Here is a 13,006-nt window from a genome sequence, read left to right as displayed (position 1 = left end):
AGCTCTTTCTGTTCACCATATGGGTTCCCGGGATCAAACCCAGTTAGAACTCGGTGGCAAGCATTTTTACCTAATGAGCCATTTACCCACTCCCAAAATAATGTTTAAATAAGAGTTGGGCTTTCAGTAAGAGCAATGCACAGTTAGCAATCTATCGCCCACCCCATTTTGAGAAAGAGTGGGTTAACGTCATGGAATTCCATAGCAGAATTTTACAGTTTCCTTCAGTATAATAAATGAGATGCAATTAGCAAGATAAAGGGTACAAGGCTAGGAGTTACTGTACTGCTCATATATCAAGAGAGACTCTTGGATAAGCCCAGGACAAGGCATTATCAGCCTTACCCAAAGTTCATTTGACGGCCTAAGGGTTGGCATGTGATTTGTTTATGAATGGGTGCCATCTTTGGATGCATTAAGAGGTCTGTACTATTCAGTTCACTAGAGAGTGATTAGGCAGGCCCACTGGAGTGCTGTGTTTTCCAGACCTTAGCTCATAGTTACAGCAAGTACTAAGATGTGAGACGGGTGGAAGAGTGTACTTACCAGTAATTTAGGAATCTTATAAAATACCCAAAATAGGAAGCTCTCACTGCCCCAAAGGGCATACAATTACTAAACAGACCATGTATGTTATATATAGGTACAGTTACTAACACAAGGCATATAGGAGTTTTCTGTGACTATGGACTATAAACTGGTCAAGTGACAACATCTGAAGGCAGTGGGTGTTCCACTAAGGCCTGGTTTTGTTGCAACTAATTGTCACAAATAACTGGGTGCTTCCATGAGTTAGTTGTATTAGTATCTATCCCTGTAGAGTTGCAAATCAACAACAACAACAACAACAACAACAACAACAAAAAACCCTGATACTGGTTACATTTTGTAAGCTCTTTTCCTTAGGCCTCCTTGCAGCTCTGTATCTCCCTAATAGCATGGGTGCCTTTCTCACTGCAGTTTCCGCAGCTGTTTGAGAGCAGAAACCATTTCTGATGATTCTGGCTTTGGGCTGATGAGCAGTAGTAGAAGTATTTTACCTCTAACCAAGAGGCTAGTTGCAATTAATGGTTGTTGGGGAGGCAATCTTTTCTTCAGTGGAATGAGCCACCCTCCAGGGCGGGCTCAGGAGTGGTTGACCAAGCAAATATGGACTCCATGGTTATTTTGTGTGAGCTGCTGTTGTTGTTATGGTTTGGTGGTGGTTTTGTCTTTGGGAATTTTGTTTTTGTTTTCTTTTTGGTTGGTTTTATGAGAATGAGAAGTTAGGAGGAGACCATCATGTTGCGTGAGTGTAGGGAGAATCTGCGAGGACTGGAGGAAGGGGAAGAGTGTGATCAAAATATAGTGTATGAAAAAACTTAGAATGTTCATTTAAAAAAATAATAAAATTATTTCTTTTCCAAAGATAATAAAATAGAATAGTAAACTTCTTGCCACTGGCAATATTTATTAATTCATTTATTTATTAATTCAGCTAGTTCATTAGCTTTCCAGAAGCTAAAATACTGCCAGGAATTTAAAAATTGTTACATGTATTAGTGGATAGATTGGATGTGGTAATTATATGTGTGTGTAGGGCTGGGGAAACAGTGTCCATTTCAACTCAAAGAGTCTTTAAGAGGATAAGGACCAAAGATTGGTTGAGTCTGGCCTATAGTAGAGTCAAGTTGCAGAAAATTCTTACCTAAAATTTCAAAATCCTTCTCATCCTCTGTCATTCTTTACTCTTGATTTCTTATATTTTTTTCAGCCTTCTCATTCTTCTGTTTGTTTTGTTTTTATTGTGTCAGAGTTTTCTTGTGTAGCCTGGAACTTACTCTGTAGACCAGGCTGACCTCAAATTCAGAGATCTGCCTGCCTCTGCCTTCCCAGTGCTGGGATTAGAAGTCTGTGACTTCAGTGCCTAGCTAGACTTCCCCTTCTTAAATAATATGTGTATATTTCATTTTATTTCCTGCCCTCCACAATCCCTATAGTGTAAGCTTCCCTCAGGATTAAAGTTGTATTTTCAATTGCCTTCTATATTCATTCTCAAGGAACTCAAATATCTTTGGTGTGGGATGTTTGCAACTTTACTGTAGGCAGTATATACCATGTATACCATATCTTCATCTACTTAAGTCATATGTCTTTGTGTATATTGTATGATTAAAACCTTTTTGTATTATTTTTAATTGCAGAAGGCATTACGACCAGATATGGGCTATAATACTTTAGCCAACTTCCGAATAGAAAAGAAAATTGGTCGTGGACAATTTAGTGAAGTTTATAGAGCATCCTGTCTCTTGGATGGAGTGCCGGTAGCTTTAAAAAAAGTACAGGTAAGATGATTTTTAACTGTATTAATTAATGTGAAATTATGGTGTCTAAAAATTAAATAGGAACAATTTCTGGAATGATTTGGGTCATGAAACTATGGTTTGAGAACCCTAAGAAAGAACATTGTATTTTAAAACGCTTATTTTGAAGGTAATAAGGGGTAGAAATTAAGTTTTCCATATCTTGTTTGCACAAGGCCCAGGATAGATCTGTATTGTATATATGTGGCTCTAATACATAGAAATTAATGTATAGTATAATCACTTTATGCTTATCCGTGACTAGCTTCAGACTATGGTTATTTTATTTGGTTTTGACAGTTACCAGGGGCGGGGGGTGGAGGGGTCCCTCCTAATGCACTCTTCTAACTTCTGGCCTGGCTGCCTCCCCAGTGGTGAACCCCAGATACGTGCTGTTTCTCCTGGCCGCGTGCTCATGGTTCCTCTCCCCTCATGGAGGCTTCCTTCTGTCTCTGTTCTTCTTTTCCTTTTCCCCTTGTCTCTCCTCCTCCAAACCAGTCACTCCAAACCCACCTACTTCTAATCCCTCCAGCAATTGGCTGTCGCCAATTTTATTTAACCAATAGTTTTAAATCAAGGAGCAAGATTTGCACAACTAAAGCTTGTAAACCTGAGAAGTTACTTGTAGGCCTAGACCTTCCCATATAGAATTTAGCATTACTATATATAGCAATGTTTACTCAACAGTAATGTTAAGTTTTAACACTGCTTTCAGGCTTTAAAATGCTGACAGCGGTTCCCCCCATAGCCAACAATGACTGGAGGTGATGGCAGTTCTTAAGAGGTAGAGCCCAGTTGTCACTCCAATGTCACTAGACACTGAAGTAGAATGTCTCAACTGAAACTTTGCATCTATTTGGTATCAAAAAGACGTAATTGGTTTATAAAACACATTGCCTGAAGTCAGTGAATGGCAGTCCTGCCACATTCCTCATGGCAGGAAGGGAGAATGGCGGTGGATCTTACTTGGGGGAAGTGATAGAGAGGAAATTGCCTGTGATTTTAAGTCTCTGTGCTGTATTAATGTCCCAGAGTCAGTTCGGTGGGCCAGTTTTGTTCTTTTTAAAACTTGTCAATCATTTTCAGCTCTTCTTCTAAGCCTGGCCTTAACCCTGGCATTCTAGTTCCGCTGAACATGGATAATTACCGGGCATGCCCACTTTCCAGAGCCTCGCCAAGTTTCCTTTGTCCTCATGGCGATTCTCAGCCCAGAAAGCACTTGTCTTTCCTTCCATGCCATCCATAAGCTAGTCAGAGCCATTACGGAAACAGAGTTTCCATCCATATTTCAAGAATGAAGCACTAGGGTTGGGCATAGGTAGCTCAGAGGGAAGGGCTTACCTAGAATGTGTGAGCCAGTTTGTTTGATCCCTAGCATTAAAAAACAAACAAACAAACAAAAAACCACATTTGAAATGAAAGAGCGATGTGACACATGTCTAGATGATAAACATCTCTTTATAATGTTCTTATGCCCAATACTCAGCTTATGAAGTAAACATTAAAATATTTTTTACTTGTGCCTTTTACTCATTCTTCAAAGGTACCCATAAATTTAGTGGCTGCTAAGGTTGCTTACAGTTGCTGGTCACACATGTACATGATATGGTTGTGTGTTTTTTAACTAGTATGCATATACAAGGTTTTTTTTTTTTGATCCTACAAATAGAAAATGTGGTACACAGAGCATGTTTGTATGCCACAAGTTAATTCTGGGTTGTTTTCCAAAGTTGTACTAGTTTATTTTTTCTTGGCAGCACAAGGTTGAGGCAAGAGGGTGGATTTGAGTTTGAGGCCAGCCTGCGTTAGAGAAGTGAAAGCAATGTAGGTTAAAGATGTCAGTGTTCACAAACCCATGACTTGAGGCAAGACTATTCCTCTACTAAAGACTTTAATTCATATTAAAACTCTCTTAAAGGTCCATTATATGTCTGACTAGCAAGGGCCAAGAGTGCTTAGAAACAGTTGTCTGTTAAACCCTGTGGCATGGACTCCTGCTAAGTAAGACTTTGCAGAATAGAGATGTCAGTTTGAACTGTTGGAGTTTAAGCCAGGCTATAAATGGGAGAGGCTGAAACCAGGAAGAGGAATCTGAGAAGCAGACAAATGAGGAGTCTCCACAGATCCTTAGGTAGGGCCTTCCTCATGTTTTACAGTTCTCAAGCTGTAGTTACAAATTCCTCCCTCAGTGCCTCACAGAGAGGAGACCTTACCATTCGCCAAAGGAGGTTAGAGGCCAAGGGATAAAATTCAGGGTATTTCTTGGCTCCCTTCTTGATTTCCACTGACAGTAAGTAAGGAGAAGAAACAGGACTCTAGCTCTCTCTCCTGTGATTAGTTTTTAGTTAGAGAACCTTGTTATTAGAAATAGGAAGCAAGAAGGGGCGGAGCTACTGGGAAGAAGTAGAAGCTTTTAAGATTCTCACAGTAGCATCTGAGCTCCGTGTCTGTGCCTGGGCTTTGCTCTTTGTGGTCTGGAAGGTGGAAGGTGACAGCTGCGTTTCTGCCCGTCCTCCAGTGGCTGATTCTGGCTGTCCTCGGTTCACACTGTATGCCTCGAGTGGTGTGGGAGGCTATCAGTTTGCTTTGTCTTTCTTCTTTAATTGTTGATTCCGTGTTGACTCCCAGTTTAAACATAACTTTGTACTGAAGAGGCAAATGATGCTGTAAGCTGTGCCCAGCTTATCTGATTAGAGAACAGAGCTTCAAGGCTTTGTGAGGAGAAGTGTATTTGCATCTCAGCCATGTTATTCAGTTCTATGATGGATTCCTCTCCTATTGAACAAGGAAAACCACTGTTCTTCATTTTTAAAAAAAGTAATCTGCTCTCCTTACAACAAGAGTGTTGCTATCCAAGTGAGGTTCTGCTGTGAAGACTTCCAACCAAATATTCAAAAAATTCCTGAAGAACCAAATAATGGATTTTAAGGCTACATCACCAGTCATAGAACTGTATTACTGCTCTCAACTCTGTGAATATCCTTCCAGAACTCTTTGGCTGTGTAATGTGTAGATGTTAAAGTATTGCTTCTGCAATCTCCTTGTTTGCAAACCTGTAATGGACTATTTATAATTTTGTCATCTGAACCCCAAGTTTAGCATTCAGGGTCCTTAAGAATTCTGTCCCATACTATTGCATATGCCAGAAAGATTTTGCTGAAGGGACCCTGTTATAGCTGTCTCGTATGAGGCTATGCCAGTGCCTGGCAAATACAGAAGTGGATGCCCACAGTCATCTATAAGATGGAACACGGGGCCCCCAATGGAGAAGCTAGAGAAAACACCCAAGGAGCTGAAGGGGTCTGCAACCCTATAGGTAGAACAACAATATGAACTAACCAGTATCCCCAGAGCTCATATCTCTAGCTGCATATGTAGCAGAAGATGGCCTAGTTGGCCATCACTGGGAAGAGAGGTCCCTTGGTATTGCAAACTTTATATGCCCCAGTACAGGGGAATGCCAAGACCAAGAAGCGGGAGTGGGTGGGTAGGGCAGCAGGGCAGAGGGAGGGTATAGGGAACTTTCAGGATAGCATTTGAAATGTATATAAAGAAAATATCTAATTAAAAAAAAAAGAACTCTGTCTCATATCCTGCTGTTCATTTACTCCGGGCCTTAAGAACCAATGTGCTGAGTTCTAGCTACTTCCCTACAACTTTGCCTGTATCTGCAAGTAGAAGGCGTGTTTGTAATTAGCTCCTTGCTTTTTCCAAAATTTTAAAAAAGTCTAGCAGCCTAAAGCAAGTGAGAACAGAAAACAATCTTTTAAAAACCAGTGTCCATTTTATTATGGCTCATTTGCAAAAAGTAAGATGGTATATTGCCTTCTCCGACCTTCTTCCTGTTGTTTTTTTTCTCCCCCCCCCCCCCCCCCGTTCTGGTTCTTTCCTACACAGCTTCCCTTCTTGTTGATTATACAGTTAATCTCACCCAATTCCTTGATTACTTAGTGTCACTGGCCAGTGCCTAAGACTGAGACCAAAATATTTGTGATGGGATTTAATGACACCCTAATTGTAGCAGGTGACATTCGAAAACCCTGGCACAGTTCTCGATGGCAGCAGCTTAACAGAGTATAAGTAAATAGCACTTGGAATGGGAACAAGGTAAAAACAGGAGATTCTAAGCATGTTGTGAATAGCAGTTGGAAGGCTATATAACAGCAAATTAAGTGTTTCTGTGTTGGAGGCAGGTTTGGAGGGCAACACACCTGACCTTTGTACCAACCTTGTTCTTTGTGTAAAACTGGCCTGGTTAGCCACCTCCTCATTACCCCATTTCCATGTAAAGTGTTTCTCTCCTTAGGCACAGCACAACCATTTTCAGTATGGCTGACTTTTCACTTCACGTCAGGGTCAGTTCACTTCAAGCTCTGTTGCCTCCATTGCTCCCTTGCTGGGGCCACCCTTCTCCCTGGTCTGTTAGAGATTTTTTGTTTTGTTCTGTTTTTAAATGTATTTTCAGCCTCCCTGTCCCCCCACCCCTTTCTTCTTTTATCCACTCCTTGCCACACCGTTCTTGATCTTTCTGAAGCTAGTCTCATGGTCTCTGTATACACTTGACTTTCTTCCCTCTGTGTTACTAGTTCTGTCTCCAAGTCTCAAAATCCCCAACTTCTCTCATGTCTTTTATTTCCTCTGTCAAACCATACTTAGTCATTGAACTCACCTACTGTCAAGTACCACTCAATATTATTCAGACTTCTTTTTTGGTATCTGTTTTAACTGTTTTCCAGAACTTAATTCGATCCTGGTCAGTTTTTGTTTTTTAATAAGTTTTCTAAAGGATTTATTTATCTATTATATATACACAGCGTTCTGTCAGCGTGTATGTCCTGGTCAGTTATCTTTTTTTAAAATAAATTTTTAAAGCTTTATTTATGTATTATGTATATGGCGCTCTGCCTGCATGTATGCATGCACACCAGAAGAGGGTGTCAGATCTCATTATAGATGGTTATGAGCCATCACGTGGTTGCTGGGAATTGAACTTGGGATCTTATAAGAGCAGCCAGTGCTCTAACCCTTTGAGTTGTGCCTCCCAGCCCCTGGTCAGTTATCTTAACACATTCTAAAATGGATGCTGTCCTGTTACAGCCCCTCTTTGTGTTTCTAATCTGCAGTTCTCATTTGTCTCCAGTCTTCAGGGCTTTGTTTGTTCACATTTTGTCACTTACAGTTTCTCATCATAGAGGGCTCAGGTTACTTTTTGGGAATTTACAATTTTTCTTTGGAAGTATGTTCCACACCTTTCTAATGAGTGTGTTCTAACCACGGTATCAGAAGCTCCTCACAGCAGTTCCCTATGGAGCTACAGCCCTTATGCATATATGCCAGGCAGCACATCTCCACTCTCCAGCATGGTGTATGAACATTGCTAACTGCCCGACCTGACCTTCCCTACCTCTTCATGTACGTTGGATACATCTCCCCTTTCTGATTTCTTTCTGACTTACTTCACCCCCCCCCCAACCCAGGCTTCCTATTTCTTTCATATCAGACTCCTTTCTCGTTTACTTTCTTACTGGTATCTTCAGAGAAACTGTTACTCTAGCTCCTAGAAGCTTCCTAAAACTCTGCTGGTCCTCACAGTTAAAATTTTAGGTTCTTCGGTACCCAGTCTCACAGCTTCCTGTGTATATCTACACAGCTGCACACCTCCACACAGCTGTTTCCCTCTTCACAGCTGCACACCCCCACACAGCTGCACACCTATACACAGCTGCACACCCCCACATAGCTGCACACCTGTACACAGCTGTATCCCTCTTCACAGCTGCACACCTCTATACAGCTGCACACCTGTACACAGCTGCACACCTCCACACAGCCGCACACCTCCACACAGCTGCACACCTGTACACAGCTGCATCCCTCTTCACAGCTGCACACCTCTACACAGCTGCACACCTCCACAGTTGTGTACTTCCATAAGGCTGCATCCTAAAGAGTAACCTTATCCTTAAAGCTTGCGGTGTTTCCAGTTTTCATGAAATAGTTTCTCCAGTTTTGTAATTTAAAAGAAACCCTAGACATATAGTAGTGGTACACACCTTTAGTCTCAGCACTCAGGAGGCAGAGGCATAGGCAGGTAGAGCTCTGAATTAGAAGCCAGCCTGGCCACAGCATGCATTCAGGATAGCCAGGACTGCACAGAGAAATCCTGTCTCTAAAAACAACAGCAGCAACAACAAAGCAAACAAAAACAACAATGAACCCAAGAAAAGACTCTGATATACTGAAAGTCAGACTCCCCTGTCTGAGAAGCCTGTTAGAGGGCACCCCCTGGAGACAGTTCTCAGTAGTTATGGGATAACTGTGGACACAACCAGGTGTCTATCTAGGTGCACTCTATCATGTGGCAGATCCTTATGGAATCCCTGAGCAGGAAAGGGAACACGGCCTCTGACATCTCATCTGGGCAAGTTGGTAAGCATGATGAGAGAAAGCTGATGAGTGGGAAGCAGGTATTGGAGAGGTTTCCAGCACTGGGGGTGGTGGGAGGGGTGGTGCTTGTCTCAGAATCACTGTGCTCAGTGCCTCCCACCCACCACCGTAGAACCTTATGGAGAAGGTGGATTAAGACTCCCCTCCCCTCCCTGCCTGGTCCCCCAATAAAGGTTGAGGGTTCTGGCTGGCCATTGGGTAGCTTGAATAGAGGGGTGGAAGCCTTCTCCTGACATTAGGGATAATTGGGGCAAACCATGGAGAACAGTTGAGATGTAGTTAGGTGTGAAAGCTGAAGGAGGATTTGTCACACGGAAGACAAGGCTACTTAGTGCAGGGACAAGCTACTCCATTCATTTATTCATATCCTTCAAAGTAGGAGGGGCCAGGGGATGGTTTGTATGTGGGAGATTTAAAGTATATGTGTGTACATGTGTATATATTAGCTCAATATAAATACAAATATAAGTATATATAGTGAATATATGTACACATGTGTGTATATGCGTGTTTACTACATTCTATGTGTGATTTCATAACTGTAATACATGTGTTTTTAGAGATGTTTCTACTAAGTTCCACAAATGATTCTTTTTTTGAAGATGAACTGATGTTAACTTTTGATGAGTAATTTGGGTAAAATTTGAAGATGGCAGATAAAATCTTTTATAAATGATTCAGAGAATGCCAAGAATGTATCAGCTATTACTTACTTGACCAACTAATAACTTCTGCTTTAACCAAGAATAAAATAAGTTTTGAAGCCCAAAGAAACTTTGGCTTGAAAATAAATAAATGCTTCCTGTACGCGTGTGATATGTAAAATGTCTTTTTCTTTTTACCAAACCCCATATCGTTTTCTATTTCCTGTCTTCCCGTGCTCATTAAATCACCAGGCAGCTTTGACTCCGTGCTGGGAATGACTTATTCCAAAGATTCAGCCTTTACTTTTGTCTTGACATGTTGACTAAAGAAAGATAAGACGCACATTTCCAGTTAAATCTATTTGTAAATATATTTGGTTCAGAAAGCATTGTCACATTAAATGCACCAGGAATGAGTATCTTTCCCCAGGGTTTAAAGAGCAATTTTTTATATTGCTGAAGAGTCAGTTAAAAAGTAAGCCAGTTAAAAATAAAACAACTCACAATTCTAAATTGGCTGAAACATAATTTGAGCTAAATATTTATTATTTCCATGCAGCATGCATCTAGGTGTGTGTGTATGATTTTCAAAGGTACTTATGCTTCTCGTTCTCAGACATTTATTATTAAAATCGTCTTCCATCTAAGAGGCGTGCTTATTCACATTATTTCTGTGTCTCTGCGTTTGTGAGTCTTTGATTTTTTTAACCATCGAGGCCGCCACTCTCCTTTCTCTTTCTCTTGGGCTGTTTCCCCACAGTGATTACCCAAAGTACTGACTCTTCTAAGAAGCTTTAGTTATCGCAAGCCCTGTGACCAGCAGTTCTAAGAACAGTATCAGTGTTCATCATTAGGCGAGAATTAGTCATTTCTCTTGGTGTTCATCTGGAGATAGATAAATATGACAGAGTGTAATGTATCCCAGACTGGTTTAAGACTACAGCTGACAATTACCTCCGACTAAGTGTGTAAGGTTCCTTGTTTCTTCAGGAAGGGTGACACTGGATACATTTTACTCATGGTTGCTTTCTTCTCATCCCTAACTCTGGTGCTCATTTATAGCCAATCAATCCCTTCTCCCTCTAACCTCTATAGACAGTGATTTAACAACAGGCAAAAACCCTCACCCTCCACTTGCCTGCCTCCTTTCCCTTCTGCCAGTTGCTCCTCCAGCATCTCTGTTTACTGTAAAAACTGTATGAGTCACTACAGTAGACGGAAGGGGCCGTCAATTATTTAGTCTAGTAGGTTTATGGATGTTGTACTTGTCTTAAATTTTAAATTAACATTCTCAATTTGATTTTTTTTCTGTTTTTAATTGGGACATAATTATAAATCTTTATAGTGTAGATTGAAAATTTACTACATGTGTGCAGTATGTGGTTATCAGACCAGCATAATTCCTGCCATTTGTTTGTGTTGTTGTTGGGGAGCTATAAACACCACTCTCTTAATTCCTCCTTAAATTAAAATGTATAATCAGTTATTATGCTATGGGTTTTGTCCTACAGTGTGTGCTGTAGAATATTCAGAACCTACACCTGTTCTGTAACTGTTCCTTGTTACCCATTCTCCAGCCTCAAACCCTTCCTAACCTCTAGTGACTGCTGTTCTAATATATATGGGAGGTGTTACGTATCCTTTCCCTAAATACAAAGAGTTGGATTCCTCACTACTTCAACCTACACATCTACCTGACTGAAGTAGTAGGACTTAATGACTTAATTCAACTTGACTAAAAATATCATTCGTTAAAATAGTGTTGTATGAGTTTAATCAGCTTGCAGTATAAGAACTAAGATTTGAAAAAAATGATTGTTTTTTACATTTTAGAGCCTTGAAATTTCTTATTTTCAAAGATACAGACAGGAACATCCTTTTGGTTGTATGTTTTTGTGTTTTCTGTCCTCCTTTTCTGCATCATAGCAGCTCAAAGAGCCACACTCTTTTCTTGAAAATGTAATGCCAAAAACGTAGTGTGTCTGAAAGTCTATTTATATGTACCCGGACTCAGTATTTAACATAGTAAAAATTTCCACCTGGTTGTCAAAGGACCAGTCATCACCCTTTTTGCTTTACAGCCTCCCTTCCACCACCCCCCCGCCCCCCAGCAAGAATACAGGTCAGACCATTAGAACCGTCTGTACCAGCAGAGTAGGGGGTTGGAGCTAGGCTGCTACTGAAATAATTAACAACAAATGCTGCTTGCCCCGCTGATGAGCTGCCTGACCCTTTGTCAGTCTTTTAAGTTTTGCAAGCATCCTTTTCTTCATCTACAGCACTGGAATATTCTTATCCTTGTAAGGGTTAGATGGGAATTAGATGGTTCATGAAATACACTCAGTATATGTTAGCTGTTCAATGTACATTGCTTATTATTGTATTATTCTATTGACCATCACTTCATCCTGGTTATTTGAGCAATAGATGTGAGTGCCAGTATACACTCTGCTGTTTGTTGGCCTTTGGAGGAAAAGCATCTAAGGTTTTTGTTGTTTTGTGTTCACATAAGATAAAGTTCTTTTGGACCTTCACAGTAAATAAATGCAAATAAAATTTTCATCTGTGTGAGTGTGTGGATACATATGTAGATGTATGTGTGTGTGTGTGTGTGTGTGTGTGTGTAGAGGGAAGAGAGAAAGGGAGTCTTATAAAGAATTTACATGTTAGCCTAAAAATGTAGCTCACTATTTTACTAAATAATTCTAAACTTCATTTTTAGATATTTGATTTAATGGATGCCAAAGCACGTGCTGATTGTATCAAAGAAATAGACCTCCTTAAGGTAAATAATGATCTATAGGCTATTTTGAATATTTCTGAAGAGGTTGATCAAATGACTTATCAAAATGTTACATTTCCAAGTAAAACAAGTTTTAAGGCTTCCTTGGTGACACACTGGTTCTAAGTAACACTGCATAAGTTAGAGTATGTGTGTTTTGGATACTATGATTTTTATTTATGATAAAATAATTGAATCATAATATTATGTAGAGTCAACTTTTTCAAGACAGAAGATGCTCGGGCTTAAACACTGGAGAAATTTTGTAGAGCATTCTATCCAAACCTATTCTGCTACTCAAGTAATATCAGTGCATATTGCTGTCATGTCAATATGTGTCGCACTGAGAGCCTGGACTATCCCAGATGCTTCATGTTTACAAGCATGTCCTAAATAGTTATTCTTCTATGGATGTTCTTAAAGTGTATCGGTTTCAACCAAAGTCTTTCTAAACTATGTTTTTCTACTCTTTCCAGTTGAAGTAACACTTTTAAATACACAGGCTCACACACTCACATACACATACCCACTTGTACATATGCACACATACACATACACACTTGCACATTCACATTATATACAAACTCACATACAAACTCACATGTGTGCACATGCTTGTGTTCTAGCTCTCTCTCTCTCTCTCTCTCTCTCTCTCTCTCTCTCTCTCTCACACACACACACACACACACACACACAGCTTTTAAAAATAGAAATAACATTATTAGGGGCAGCATGGAAGAAAAACTTCTAAGTACAAAGAAAACCACCTATAATTCATGAGAATTTCTCTT

At 40.2% G+C, this 13,006-nt stretch overlaps 1 protein-coding gene across 2 annotated transcripts in view; it reads left to right on the top strand.

Annotated features, from left to right (window-relative positions):
- The window catches only part of Nek7 (NIMA related kinase 7), a 132,309-nt gene that overhangs the window by 70,008 nt on the left and 49,295 nt on the right, over positions 1 to 13,006 (top strand). For both annotated transcript variants that reach the window (XM_085841523.1, XM_085841519.1), the window contains exons 3-4: positions 2,184 to 2,324; positions 12,156 to 12,218. In XM_085841523.1, coding sequence (XP_085697649.1) covers positions 2,184 to 2,324; positions 12,156 to 12,218 — 204 coding nt within the window. The remainder of the gene's footprint in view (positions 1 to 2,183; positions 2,325 to 12,155; positions 12,219 to 13,006) is intronic.

The sequence above is a fragment of the Mus caroli genome, unplaced genomic scaffold (assembly GCF_978045245.1).
Source record: "Mus caroli unplaced genomic scaffold, Mus_caroli_1 scaffold_1, whole genome shotgun sequence".
In the NCBI taxonomy this organism is placed as follows: domain Eukaryota; kingdom Metazoa; phylum Chordata; class Mammalia; order Rodentia; family Muridae; genus Mus; species Mus caroli.
Note: the sequence above shows the minus strand (reverse complement) of the source record. Positions and strands in the feature narration are given on the sequence as shown.